The sequence below is a fragment of the Perca flavescens genome, chromosome 18, assembly GCF_004354835.1.
Source record: "Perca flavescens isolate YP-PL-M2 chromosome 18, PFLA_1.0, whole genome shotgun sequence".
Lineage (NCBI taxonomy): Eukaryota > Metazoa > Chordata > Actinopteri > Perciformes > Percidae > Perca > Perca flavescens.
Window position 1 is genome coordinate 29,451,659 of NC_041348.1, and position 15,233 is coordinate 29,466,891.

Sequence of the window (15,233 nt, forward strand, 5' to 3'; positions counted from 1 at the left end):
ATTTAACATTAAAACATGATTTATAAAAACAATTATTTTAATAGCTTAGCATTCTAAAAAAAAAAAAAAATGTATGTATGTATAAATGCTATAGGCCGCCCTACACGTTATTGTACAGGCCAAAAGTTTGGACACACCTTCTCATTCAATGAGTTTCTTTATTTTCATGACTATTTACATTGTAGATTCTCACTGAAGGCATCAAAACTATGAATGAACACATATGGAATTATGTACTTAACAAATAAGTGTGAAATAACTGAAAACATGTCTTACATTTTAGATTCCTCAAAGTATAGCCACCCTTTGCTTTTTTTGATAACTCTGCAAACCCTTGGTGTTCTCTCAATGAGCTTCATGAGGTAGTCACCTGAAATGGTTTTACCTTCACAGGTGTGCTTTGTCAGGGTTCATTAGTGGAATTATTTCCCTTATTAATAAAAAAGCAAAGGGTGGCTACTTTGAAGAATCTAAAATATAAGACATGTTTTCAGTTATTTCACACTTTTTTGTTAAGTACATAATTCCATATGTGTTTATTCATAGTTCTGATGCCTTCAGTGATAATCTACAATGTAAATATTCATGAAAATAAAAAGGAAACGCATTGAATGAGAAAGTGTCCAAACTTTTGGCCTGTACTGTAGTTTAATATGCAACTTAATTTTATACAATATGTAATAGGGGGTCCCTGCTCCGTCTCGCTTTCAGTTAAGGGGTCCTAGGCTAAAAAAAGACCCCTGATTTAGACATCTACATGGAATAAACAATTATCAAATAACAACTGATGGACTAGTAACTAATAAAAACAAATTTATAATAGTGACAATACCATTAGATGAAAATTGTCCAAAAGGAAGTGATGCAAAAAAACCTTCAAACTGAAATTCACAACTGCCTCTTAGAACAGTAGGTGAATAAAAATGGACACTACCTTTTCACTGTCCCTTGTATAAAAGCTAACAATCAGTTAAGTAGTTAAGAGTAGCAGCGGTAGGAGTGTACTGCAGGAACTTTACTGACAGTTTTGCATGAAGAAAAGAATACCCAATGAAGTTCTGTGACTGTTTGGCGATATATTATTCTATACTCTAGTATTGTCAACAAATCCCATAAAAAGACCCAAAACCAACAATTAATGTATCCAACAAATGGATTTGCTCCCGTTTGTTTGATAAAATGGACATTACTGAGACTTTTAAATATCTCCAGCCTTTAATAACGACGGGTGCAAAATGAAAACCTCTTTCCACACCTGAAAAGAAATTGGCTTTAATATTTGGATGAAGCATTTCGGAGATAAAGTTTAACAAAGAAAAATCCCTCACTTGGCTCCAGAAAGGAGGACCGCCTTGAACACAAAGCCATCTGCAAAGTGGGGATCCTTGAACTTCACGCTGGAAAGCAGAAGAAAATCATTTTCAACCGGAGGACAAAAAGAGCTCCATGAGCTCACATTTCTAAAAGGAAGAATCTTCCCTTTCAACACAGATCAGGAGTTTGTGATGTTCGACGTAGTGGATCATTCTCGTGATGAGGTGTTGTCTTTCTCAGCCTGCCTCTTCTACTTCACCTCGTCATTTTCCACGTTCCTAAATGTCTTTTCTCTCTCAGAGAAAGGCTGCACACTTGTATATATGTCTAGCTGTGTGCCAATTGGTGATGGGATCTATGATTGAACCAACTTACTATCAAAACTTAAATGTTAGTTGTTTTTTTTATTATTATTTCAGCCGTTTTTTCTCTGGTTGAAGCGTCTCAAATGTAAAGATTTGCTGTTTTTTTTCCTTTTAATAATCAAAATATCTTTCAGTGTCAGACTTCTGGTGGGACAAAACAAGACATTCGAAGACATCATCTTGACCTTAAACATTTACACGATTAATTGAAAAATAAAGAACAGATAAATCTATAATTACTCGTTGCACTGCCAATTATAAGCTTAAAAAATAAAGGATTTGCTGTGTGGCTACTGTGTTCCTTTTTATCGTGTCCACCTCCTGTCATATTTCACATCAGCTTTATACTAACACTATACTTTATACATCAAGCACTCGTTATTCCAGTCAGACGACCGCATGCAGAGTTGGCGTTCAAGTAGGAGAAATAGCAGCACAACTGTAAGCATAATGTACACTGCCAGTCAAAAGTTTGGAGTCACTTAGAAATGTCCATTCCACTCCATTACAGACAGAATACCAACTGAGATCAGCTGCATTATTTATGTGCTTACATAATTGCAAAAGGGTTCTCGACTGTCGTAGAAAGAAGTGGCTGATCTTTAATGCAATATCTACATCATCCATTGTCAGGAACCATTCTTCCAATGTTCCAAAGGCATATTCTGTTTACTAATCTGATATCATTTTAAAAAGGCTAACTGAGAAAACATTGGAGAACCATTTTGCAATTATGTAAGCACATACTATAATCTGAAAACTGCTGCCCTGGTTTATAAAAACAATGTAACTGATCTCAGCTGGTATTCGGTCTGTAATGGAGTGGAATGAAAATTTCCAAGTGACCCCAAACTTTTGACCGGTAGTGTATGTATAAATACAACAGGATCCAGCCTGTCAAGCTGCAACAGTATCAGTACATGAACCCCAAACTGAAATGACCGCTATCCGTTTAAACATTTAGATCAATTTACAATATCTGAGAAGTGTGTTCAAATGTTGATCATTTCAACCTGGAACAAATGTACTACAAATAAGACACATTGTTCCACTCTTAAGACTTTTAACTGTCACAAACAGAAATAATGTGGATGATAGACGGTCCTTACCCGATTGCAATGTTCTGTGAAATGTCACGCAGCATTGGGATGGGTGAAGTGACTGGCCTGAGGAATAAATCAGAAAACAAGTAAATAAACAAGTCGGTGTCGTCACACTTGAACCGGATCACCTTCAGCGTGTAAAGGTTTGTCAAAAAAACATAACATGAGACGAAATGTACGAAAGTGAGAATAAAGCAGTCTTTTCCTTACTTATCTGGTAAAATAGGGTTGTCATCAAGATTTAATGTACCTAGGATTCCATGGCACAGCTCTGCGGGGATCTCAGTGTCCTAACGGAGGGAAAAGTGGAGTTTGTTTCAAGTAATAAATGGTGATTTGATTTACTGACTAGCAGAATATACAGCCACTTTTGCTTCAACACTAAACTACTACTCATCCTCACACTTCATTAGATAATGTGCATCATAGAGAATTACTTCAAGGTGATTTTGTCCTGCTAACAAGAACATACTTGTCATGACATTCACTGATCACATTTAGGTTCCCCAGAGGATGAACTCTTTCAGACAATGTGTCAGCTTTGCACAGAAGATTTCAATAATCAAAACGTGTCTACGCTCGAGCCACGCATGTCACGCAGGCAGTGTAAGCCGGCCTAAGAGCGTGTATTTTCTGTGTAATCTTGACCCAACATGTGCTCTTAGGCTTTGGATCCATTTTATGTGCGTATCTACAGATTGAGGCGGTCGCAAAAACTTGTTTGTGATAGTTTTAGTTTCTGCGTTTCCACTCAGGTTTTTATGCGCACATTGAAAAAGCTCATAAAACCAGCTGGATGGATGGAAACACACCAACTGTGTAATTTTACCCCAGGTTTGTGGAAGACTTGTATTGCACGTATTTTGTGGGGGGTTTAGGGGTCCACCCTCAAGAAAATAGGTTTTAAATAAATTTAAAAAAAATGCAATTTTTCATCAAATCATTTTGGAACATTATTATTACGACCTGTTCATTATTAAGATTAGAATTTGAACCATTGGGTCCGATAACATTTGCAGTGTTGTCACTAGGTTTGTGGAAGCAATTGCACATCGTGTTTGGACCATAATTATTACCATATCTGTCTAAAATGTTGGAAAAGCTAGAGCATATTATATAGAAATAACCCTCAAAAAGCTTAACGACAAAAAAAAACAACTACAATCATTAGATTTGAGAAAAGTAATTTAGTTGGTTTTGATGCTCACATTGATTTTACATTCAACCATTCTTAGGTTGATGCTCATAACTGCGTGGGTGCTGTGCCTAAAACGTCGTAGGAAAAACCCTGCAAAATGTTTTATCCCATTCCTGCTCCTCAGAGTAAACTTTTTACATTTTGATGACCCTATAAGGTATATCTGGTGCCTCCATCAGGACAAACTTCACAGCTTTAGCTCTACTTTTAGTAAAACTCTAAAATAGATAAGTCATCAGTATCTTGTTTTAAGAAAGAAACCACTTGATAATGCTTATGAATTTAAAAACGCTGGATCTGTTTTTACATATGTGCATTGATCTGTCTGTCTCGTCTAGTTTGGGCCAGATGTGAGGAGTCCTGGGTAAAGTTTGCAGTTTTACACGCTGCTGTATTGTTTTGCGTCACTGTTCAGAAATGCTCATTAAGAGGCATTCACCCATTGAGTAAACATTAGGCTGAACAACAATTTGCTTTGGTTTACAAATGCATTAATCAACGAGACCAAATCCGACGACACCTGCTCAGCTGCACAAACACATCTGCAGCAGAACGAAGTAAAGCAGATCTTTAACACAGAACCACAGAAAGAGACTATTATTATTATTACTACTACTACTACAGACACGTGTTAAGATGACAGGGCAGCTGAGACGGGAGGCTGTCAGCTGCACGATGCATTACACCACTTAAAATATTCAATATTTATGAGAAACTATTGCCGAAACTTCGTACAAAAAGTAAAAGCACCAAAATATACTTGGAGTACCAAAATTAAAAGTACTCCCATGTTGTTGAAATAAATTTATTGATGCATTAATGTTTATTTCACAGTAGAGCGAAAAAGAAAAGTGAGATATAGCGAGTTCCCTCATAGCGTTTTAAAATGTTCTTGTGGCAGCGATCGAGGCAGTGATGTTTCCTGTTTGGGACTCTCACACTACCTCAAGTCATAGCTCAAAACACTGACAAGTCTGTTCTTCGGTTACACGATTGGCCACCGCAGCGTGACGTGGGGTTGCGTTCCTCCAAAAGTTGAGTCGGTCTCAACTTTTCGCCACAGGCCCGCTGGGTTTTTTGGAGCGTCGCCCCTGCACCACCTTTCGCCTAAACGGACTACCTCCATTCAAAATGAATGGAAAGCGTTTTTGCCTGACCGTCGGGATGGCCAACGCAGGCTGTCTGATCGCTGCCTTAAAGTGCATCGACTGAGGCTTAAAAAAAATAAAAAATAAAAAATAAAAAATAAAATAAAATAAATTTCCTAAGTTTGATTTGAATGTATTGTTACCTCGTGAGATTCTGTTCGGTAGAGTTCGTGGATGAAGTCGAAGAGCGGGTGAGACTTCCCGAGAAACATCACGTCGCTGCCCAGGCTGTTTCTTCTCACTGAAAAAGAGAACAGACAGCGGCTGTCTTCAGGGAGGGGAAAAACAGCCATTACTGGGCAGACTGATAATATCAAATTGTTCTAGAGGTTTATTACTGTGTAAATATTTGATTTATTACTATTATAACCAATTCTATTCTTTTCTATTTAATAGAAATACATAATGTATATTTTTTCTACTTAATGTGTATCTGTTATTCTTTCTTTTGGGCTGCTGTAGCACAGGAATTTCCCCAGTGTGGGATTAATAAAGTCTTTTAATTTTTTTATTTCTTTTTATTTATTAAATGGTTATTAGAGGTCTTGAGTTTGTCCCAACAAAACTTTAAACATTCATCTGAAATGTGTCACCGTACAGTTGCCCCATAATTAAATAAAATGTAAATGGTTGTGGTTTTTCTATTATTAAAAGTTATAAACATGTTATAAGTCCTGGAGCACAAGATTCTTTAGTTTACGAGAGAGGGCAGACCTAGTATAATCATAAATATGAAAGCTACGTCTGTCAAACACCAATCACCTTTGAAAACACATTTGTTACGGATGATTAAGTTAGTTACAAAACAGAAAGCCAGAGTTTTTACACGGATGGTTTTACTCACCTTCCTCGGGCGTGAGGTCTGCGTAAACGTCTGTGAGAGCCGCCCTCAGCCGACGTTCATCCACAAAAGGCAACAAGGCCACGCCTTCAAAAATGAAGCACATACAAGGGAATTTAACAGCTTGTCATACTGATCTCATGAAGTGGCGTATGAAGGACACGCCAATTCGTATGCCATTATTGGCGTGTTATCAAGACGCATACTCGCTTTTTAGCGTGTTTATCAACTCAGTTTGACCTTACGATTGCGTTTGAAGTTACACCATAGTGGAGTAGTATCAGGGTTCATACGCATTTTAACCATGACTTTTTGGCAATTTCCATGACTATGTGTTCCTGAAAATGTCAGTCGCCATTATACAATAAGAATACAAATCTGTGTTAAAGTTTACCCTCAGAGGAACTATAAAATCAACGACAATTTATGTGGTTTATAGCGGGATTCATAATATCGCTCCCCGAAATTCCATGACTTTTCCAAAACTTTCTGGGTCTTTCTATGTTTCCAAAGCCTTTCCAGGCCTGGAATTAGCATTTTTCAAATTCCATAACTTTTCAAAAACGTATGAACCCTGTAGTATGAAAGGGTGAAAATCTGCATAGGGAGGTTGGTCGGGGTGGTGGATGGGTCAAACACAGGACTTTCACCCAGGAAACCAGGGATCGTTTCCCGCGTGTCACATTTCCTAAAGTCAACCATCGCTTTCTTCTTTTCCTAAACCCAACCCCGTTCTTTTTTCCCAAAGCCAACCCGTTCGCAGTGATGCCAATTCCTCGAGCCGTCTTTCCTGCTCCGTCTCTGTGTCGCCCTGACACTGTTGCCCCTGGCAACCGATGGCTTAGGATCCCAAAATGGTGTGCGAGCTCAGACACCTCCGAAATTGGCACGTGACAGCAAGCTACAATGTATGTCCTCATTGTCAGTACGGCGTAGACACACGCGAATAGCTCAAAATGCAACGTGCTGTATACGGCAGACATACACGCGCCGTAGACGTACACGTGGATAGCTCAAAATGCGTACAGATAACACGCCACATGAATTTAGCAAAGTGGCGTGTATGTTTACGCGAAGTCATGATGTCATGTCGGGCTTGTAGTGTTTGTTATATGCTCCACCCACTTGAGTGACATGACTGCACACGAGGAATTAATCATGTGTCCCTTGTAGAATCCCAACAGGTGTTTATTCACAATAAACTAGAATGGAACTAGACGGTTAGAAATGAAAGCTGAGTTTTTGAGTGGGAAAGTGACTCACCCTGCCAGGCGTATTTCTTGCCGTTGAGATCGATGGCAAAGTCGTCGGGGTAGAAGTCAATGATGGGAGAATCCTGTGTCAAAAGCAGTGTTTAAAATAAAAGGTGAAGAGACTTGAAAAACTACAACTTGTAAAAAGATGAGGCCGAGGCTGAGAGAAAACCATTCTGTTGCAAGAAAGTCAGCATTTAACAAAGAAAATATTTTGTTATCTGTATTAGCCAAACGTATCTTGACTAAATTTTAAAGACCTCTAAAATTGTCACAACAATGTCCGGCTCTCTCTGCACATCCTTCCAGACTCAACACTTACAGGACTGCTCATGAGGCTCCTCCATGTTGGGGGCAGGAAGTTGCCGCTGGCGGCAGGAAACACACCCATCAGCTGCTCCAGTGGCTTGAACTGCACAACAACCACACACAAGTAATTTACACACTCGTACTCACTCAGCAGTTCAACAGTCTGGTCTCGTTTTTATTGAACATCATTGTAATGAGGATTACTCATGTCCAGGACAGGGAGAGAGATGTCAATTCACCCCGATTTATTATCGGCCAATATTTAACTTCTTATTGCGATCCAGGACATGATATCAACGTGTATTTGTGTGCCAATGTGAGGTGATAGTTATGACTTCTCAGTTCAAGCACTGTACTTTTCTTTAAAGTATTTTATCCTGCATTCACATTTTTTATTTCCTAAGACAAAAGTTAAAGCTGGGAAAGGCAGGTTTTTGTGGTGCCATTGGGCAACATTTCCACAATAATCTGTCAGGATATTGTAATTAAAGTCATCAGATAGAAAACACACAGAGAGACAGAGAGAGAGACAGAGAGAGAGAGACAGAGAGAGAGACAGAGAGAGAGAGAGAGAAAATGCACCTCTCTGGGGATACTGAAAGCCTGATTTAATGGTGGAAAATCCTGCTGAAAAAGTTGCAATTCCACCATTGGCAACAACTGCCTACACTGCAAAGCAACCCAAAATAAAAGGAAGCTTGACTTCTCAAAGAGTCGAAAAGAGTGTCTGACAATAAAAGGCAATAAAGTGTCAACATCAGGAGATGGAGAGAAAATGTTGCTAATAGTTAAGCCTTCTGCTAACCGTAGCTCACAGCTGCAGCTAATTGAAGTTCCTGTATTGTAGCGAGTTAGAGCCTCAAATCACAGTAGGTCACCTCAAATGGGCTTTACAAAGACAACCGGTTATATAACAGCATCGGGATAACCGTGACAATGGGGCTGATTGAAATGAATGACTAACACTCGTACAGGTTACTGTGTGAAGACAGGTGCTGACGACAGAGAGGGGAGAGCTGCAGGAGGAGGGAAGTGTTGTACAATCCTGTCATTTATTTTACCTTTCCCTGAAAACTGCCAACCCCAGCTTTAAAAAAAAAAAAAAAAAAAAAAAAAAAAAAAAGGTATGTACAAGCAGATGTTTTAGTGGATCTTTAGAATAACGCCTCCACGATGGCACCAGTCAAAAATGACTTCACTTTGTAATGAGTTTACTAGCATTTGATTGTAATTCAACTAAAAAACTCTTCTTTGTAAGATTGTGATCTGGAGGTGGAGAGGAGACAAAAGAACAGAGACACAAAAAAGAAGAAGTAGAGAAGTAAGGGTTTAGTGCATTCTTACCGGTTTGGTGTCCTTCTCAAAGTCGGTGAACATGCCTTTGATGTCTTTGAAGTCGGAGGCGAACGGCGCGTAGTGGAACGGGAAGTACCACTTCCAGGAGGCACAGCCCTGCACATCAACAATCACAGACTTTAATATCACTTCACACATCAGAAGAAATCCCAAACAGGCCGGGAGCTGCACAGCCTGTGCATTAAGCATTTAACCAAGGCTGCAACTTACAATTAATTTTCACAAATGATTTATCTGTGGATAATTTTTTTATTGTTTTAGTCTATTAGATGAATGTCAGAAAATCGGAAAACATTATCCATTATAATTCTCCATAGCTGTCCTCAAATTGTTTTGTCCACACTATTTTATAAAACAGAAAAGGAGAAGCTGACCCAGAAAATGTTTGGCCTTTTTGTTTGATTAAAGACTTAATAAGTGATGATTTAATCATCGGTACACTAAATTCTGTTTGATCTAATGTCGGCTCTACAGCCAACAGTTAGAAGCTGGTTCTGATTAGTTGCTTTTCGCTTTGTGTTGCAGAACATTTTAAGTGACTTGGAAGTATTTTCCTGAAAAAAAAAAAAGCTTTTCTTTGCCCTTTTTCCCCCACAAATGTCCCCCTGCAGCCCAAAGCTTTAAATCCAATCTGATCAGCAGACATGGCTACGCTGACATTTAAAAACCTGAAACTTGATCAGACGGAGTGCATTTCAAACTGTTATACTGCCTTTCAAACTTTGATGTTGATGTCATGGGGGGTCTACAGTGGATCTGAAACCGATCCAGTCCTTGGAAAAATAGACTGTACCGTGAACCCTTGAGCGTCTGGGGGACAAAATATTCCCCAACACCTGCTGAGAGGCTCTTGCATCTCAAAAACCATTCTCCTCCTCAGCTCTGCGTTTTTTTTTTCAAATGTTTATGTGAGAGCAAAGAAGAAGAGGAGCGCTAGAAATCTAAACCCTGCAGATCCAGCATTCGGGACCACTTATCCTTCCTGAATAAACACGCATCGCACTGAACAACGACCTTCACTTCCCACAATCCACCTCTGAGAAAAACGAGACCCTCTCTGATAAATCCACCAATCCTCACAGCTCAGCCAATCTCGCCACTCTATTATTAAAGATGGTCATTCAAATGATAATATGGGACTTTACCATGATAAAAGCTGGAGGAGGCTCCAATCTCCACGCTCAAAATAATGGCACAGATCATTTATGGTAATGTGACGACATGTTTTGTGCCGAGGAGAAATTCATTTGTGACCTTGGCCCGGCGAGGTCAAAGACCACAAACCGAAACAATACAAATAAAAAAAATAAAAATTACATTTACCGTCGTGTTTCATAACATCTGACAAGGAGAAAAGCTCAGCATGTTATCAAAGGAAATCAACGAGTGCAATGAAAAGCTGTAGTCTCCCGTGGAGGATTTAATCCTATTGAGTCTTTGAATTTAAAAAACACTTCTGTTGCCCACTTTAGGGCTGCAACTAAAACAATACTTTTATCATCAATTATTTTTGAGATTTATTAAGTCTATAAACGGGAAGGTGACGGCCAACCAAGTGTCCAAAACCCAGAGATGTTAACTTTATGTCAATTACAACGGTAGCCAAAAAATGTCTTTGTTTTTCACATCAGTAATTCAGGGTATCATGCTCAATTGTTGCACTGCTTGGCTGAGTAGCCCATCAGTTAAAAATAAAACTGAGCCATTTGATCAAATTAAACGATTATAGGACTACCTGTAGCACACTACTTTCAAGGAAGCTCACAATAATAGCATGCTCAGACTGGCCAGTAATATTTCAAATGACTCCGCACATGTTTTGCACAGAGAATATCAGCTTCTGCCTTCAAACCGATGCTTTAGAGTTCATGCTTTCAAATCACATCAGACTTAAAAACTCTTTCATACATCAGTCTATCCTATTGTTAAACCAGCTACATTAAATCCAGTGCAATATTTATTCAGGGTTACAAGTCTCCAAGACCTTGTCTGTGTGTATGTTCATGTCATTTTCTGTTATATATGTATGCTTGGTTTCCTTACTTGGGTGTTTATGTCATTTGTGATAATGTTTCATGGATGTCCTTTGGTCTTATTCATCGTATGTATGTCTTTTTTTTTTTTTTTTTTTTAAATATGAGCTACCCAGGATGCAAAAAGAATTTCAGCCCTGGCTGACAATAAAAGTTGTATCATATATCATATATAAAAACAGGAACATTATCATCACGTGAGAAACTTCAAACAGCCAATTTGACATGAAACAATCAATTGGTATTAAATAGTTGAGGATTAATTCTCAATCCATCTAATTAACTAACCATTTCAGCTCTAGTCTCAATGATTTAAATTAAAATTATAGTTAAACAAATCCAGTGCTAAAAAAAAAAAAAAAAAAAATGAAATGAGTTGTTGAAAGTTTTATACATGAAGCGTTTTGTCAGATGTAACAGTGAAACACAACTAATGCTGAATATTATTCTGATTATTTTATATATGGATCTACCGACGCATATCAAAACATTTCATTGTTGGCTTCAATCGTACACGATCCCTCATTGCTAAAAACATGGAAAAATATTTTTGTGTTTCACACAGGTTGGCTAGAACTTTTAAAAGGACCATCACTTCTGCTTAAATTGAAACCAAGCCTTTACAAACCAAATATAACCAAAATGCATGATTAATAAGTCATATCTAAGCTGTCGATTAAAGTAGAGGTGTGGTGATCTGCTGATTCTATTGGATTTCCATCCAAGTCTAGATTCAATTTGTTTTAAACTAAAATTAGAAAAAAAGGTTTAAGTAAATCAGAATAAAAACGTTATCCCATACACACGTCTCCGATTGAGTGCTGGGAACCTAAATTTACTTTTACTCCACAAGAAAGGAAAAGGTCTGAAAGAAATCATCCTAAAAGGTGTTGCTAATATTTAGTTTAAACACCTCTCACTATACTCTAATACAATCAACAGTAGCAAAAATGACCATAAAGTTAAAGCAATGCCTCTCTAGAAAAAAAAAAAACTAACTAAAACTAAACTAACTTTATAACCTTGATGGAGGCCGATTTTATTTACAGGCCTGTTGTGTTAGACAGCATTAGCTGCAATTCAGTGGACCCAATACATAACAAAAGACCAATTAGCCAACCACAAACAATAAAGCTACCGTATGTAAGAAGGAACCACAGCCGGGACATAACGACACAGACACAAAGTCTGAACTCGAGATTTTAAGAATCAATGTTTGATAATGTTCCAAAATAAAATTAGGATTAAATCAGGAAAGTTGACTCTTCTGCTGCTCAGGCCTATTGTTTAGAAAACTCTTCTCATTTGGGGTTAAACTTAAAATATTTAGTGTTTTGGATAAACCCCGCTCGGATCATTTGGCGAGGTGTACGTGACCGTAACTCGGTAAAGGGGGGGCGACAGAACCGTGAATGTGTTGCAGCAGAGAGCAGACACGTCCCCGTCCGCGGAGGGCACGCTAATGAATTCATCCAGAACGGCCCCCTGAGAGGGGCTTTGGATTGGCGAACATGTGGAGTCAACACCGAGCGTGCATATAGACAGCTCACAATCAGCACGAACAAATCCCCCCCCGGCTCAGGCCGAGACGCCCCCCGGCTCTTCTGAAGAGGGCCCACAGCTGATAATTTCATTTCGAGATAAAGATCAATATTTTACAACAATAAAAATGATTTAGAGTATAAATCACACCGCAAACAAAGTAGAGATAGTGATATCTCTGCGGTGTGGAGGGTTATTTGTTGAGACACTCGACAGTAAGGAGTTCTTGACTTTCAACAACAACAAAAAACCTGTCGCTCGGTTTAAAAACACTGGTCGTCCTTTCGGTGTCTTTATAATTTTAGACAGAATGAGTCAGTTTGATCAAGATGATCAACTGTAAACTGAATATGGTTAAATACTTAAAGCGCTCATATTATGCTCATTTTCATGTTCATTATTGTATTTAGAGGTTATATCAGAACAGGTTTACATGGTTTAATTTTCAAAAATCATGTTTTTGTTGTACTGCACATTGCTGCAGCTCCTCTTTTCACCCTGTGTGTTGAGCTCTCTGTTTTAGCTACAGAGTGAGACATCTCACTTCTGTTCCATCTTTGTTGAGAGTCACACATGCTCAGTAGCTAGGTAAGGACTACTAGTAGGGCTGGGAAAAAAAAAAAAAAAAAAAAAAAAAAAAAATCGATTTGATTTTTTTAGATTTTCTTTAATCCAAATACAGTATAAATATTTTGGATGTTTAACAATCTTTGTTGCACACTGCACAGTGACTTTTCACTTAGAGAAAGGGTTTGCCTTTGCAATTTTGTTTATGTTGATGCACTTTAATTAAATACAATAAATATATATTTTTAAAATATATTTACAGTTCGCAGTTATTTTGTTTTAAATGGAAGGGGGTAATCGAAAATCGAGTTTTTATAAAAAAATAATCAGATTTTTTGATTAGGACTACTAGCCAGTCAGAGGCAGAGTATGAGGGCATGCCCCGACAGTACCTAAGTAAGGACTACTAGCCAGTCAGAAGCAGAGTATGAGGGCGTGCAATAGAGCTGTTTGGAGCAGTTGGTGAACAGTGTTTTCTGTTGGAGATGGTAAGTCCCTTTGGGGGGGGGACTTTGGGCTTTTTCACTTTGTAAACCTATAACGTGCACAACAAAAGATATATAACACAATAAAAGGGAAAAAGCATAATATGAGCACTTTAAGAATACGACCAAATCTCTGAACACAGATCTATTTTGTGGTTGAGTTCCTCAAACTAACAAATCACTTTATTACTTTCTTTTTGAGAAGAAGGTCACAGAGACAACTTTAAACAGTTTCTAACAGACATATAGCAGCTGGATAAGTTATATTTTCTAATTAGTTGAAATACATTTAGTGGTTCTGGAAATACTGAGAGGAAAATTCCATTTTGGTTAATTATTTTGCCCGTCTTTTCTTTTATTGCACACTTTTCATGTTTGTTTTACAATCCTCTCCAGTTCCTTCCCTCCAATTCTAATCTAAACAGCACAGAAAATGCAAAGGATTCATGTCGTGGGTTAAGGAAGAAAACTTGATTTGTAAAGTAGCAAAGCTTCTGTGTAACGTGACAATGTTTTTTTAAAATAAGTAGTAATTTTCATGGGGAGAGCGGGGGGTCCAACAAAAGGTCCCTGGCTGGAACCAAACCCGTGATTTTATGGTTATCTGGTAGCTGTGCTATATGCACTGTTCTAGATGGTATGTCATCTTTGTTCAAGTAGTTAGAGTAAAGTATATCTGCGTTCTAGGATGTCTTCCAACTTGGATTTTATCTTTGTGTACCCTGAACACTAGAATCTCCAGCACACACTCCACAACACAAGGTGTTTCATGTAACATAATGATGATTTAACCATTAATAGAGCTAGGATAGATTAGCATATGTCACCAGAAACATTGGGATACTTAAAAGAAAAAAAGCCATTTTAAAGTATGTACCACTGGTGAACATGTTAATGAAGCCAGAGTGATTTCAGTGTTACCTGGTAATAGTAGCGCAGCACCCAGCAGAGACCCTCCACGTACGACTTTACCACCTTCTTCCTGAAGTCTTCATCCTCCACGTCCACGTCAAACTTGGTCTTGTAGTATCTCTGCTTCCAGCCGTCCTCCCACAACCTGCAGCGCACATGGACACAAATATTTAGAGAGATATATAAATATATTTATAATGCTTTAATAATCCAAACTATTCAGAAGATGGAACTTGTTTTCTTCACAGAACGCTGGAATAAAAAGGCATTTAAGCTTAGCCGTGGCTTTAATATTAGTTTTTCCAACACTTTTACGGTTTGTGACCTTGAAATGTAAATGTATTCCACTGTTGAACAATCACATTTGTGGAGTAAATGTATGTACCTAAACGATCCATTTGCTTATCAAAATGCTGCTCTGTTCATCTATAGGCTGAAAAGAAAACTGCATTAACTTTCTCCCTGCTGCTGGAATAGTTTAATGGCTTTGACTTCTTGGTAGATTTGGGGCGGCGATGCAGTTCTGCACACATAATCAAGGCCGTCCAGCATCTGTCTGGTCCGCAGGGAGCGCCGACTCCTGAGAGGAAAGCCTCCATGAATACCAATTTAGCCCGATGGATTTAGCAGCTTTGACGAGTGTGTCACAGAGGAATTTATTCGAATATTCCTGCTTTCCATATTAATCATGTGCAGAGGGAAGTGGGAGCTGTTCAGCAGAGGTGTGTGCGTGTGTGTGTGTGAGAGAGAGAGAGAGAAAGAAGAGTTTAACAGCTTGTGCTGCAGCACTGTGGCAATAATGAGTGA

The 15,233-nt window shown here is 38.4% G+C and overlaps 1 protein-coding gene across 3 annotated transcripts in view; it reads right to left on the reverse strand.

Annotated features, from left to right (window-relative positions):
- The window catches only part of xrn2 (5'-3' exoribonuclease 2), a 49,933-nt gene that overhangs the window by 21,341 nt on the left and 13,359 nt on the right, over nucleotides 1-15,233 (reverse strand). For all 3 annotated transcript variants that reach the window (XM_028605633.1, XM_028605632.1, XM_028605634.1), the window contains exons 18-26: nucleotides 14,436-14,571; nucleotides 8,876-8,983; nucleotides 7,545-7,634; nucleotides 7,233-7,305; nucleotides 5,973-6,056; nucleotides 5,272-5,369; nucleotides 2,993-3,072; nucleotides 2,789-2,845; nucleotides 1,329-1,397 (exon numbers count right to left, since the gene is read on the reverse strand). In XM_028605633.1, the coding sequence (XP_028461434.1) occupies nucleotides 1,329-1,397; nucleotides 2,789-2,845; nucleotides 2,993-3,072; nucleotides 5,272-5,369; nucleotides 5,973-6,056; nucleotides 7,233-7,305; nucleotides 7,545-7,634; nucleotides 8,876-8,983; nucleotides 14,436-14,571 (795 nt within the window). The remainder of the gene's footprint in view (nucleotides 1-1,328; nucleotides 1,398-2,788; nucleotides 2,846-2,992; nucleotides 3,073-5,271; nucleotides 5,370-5,972; nucleotides 6,057-7,232; nucleotides 7,306-7,544; nucleotides 7,635-8,875; nucleotides 8,984-14,435; nucleotides 14,572-15,233) is intronic.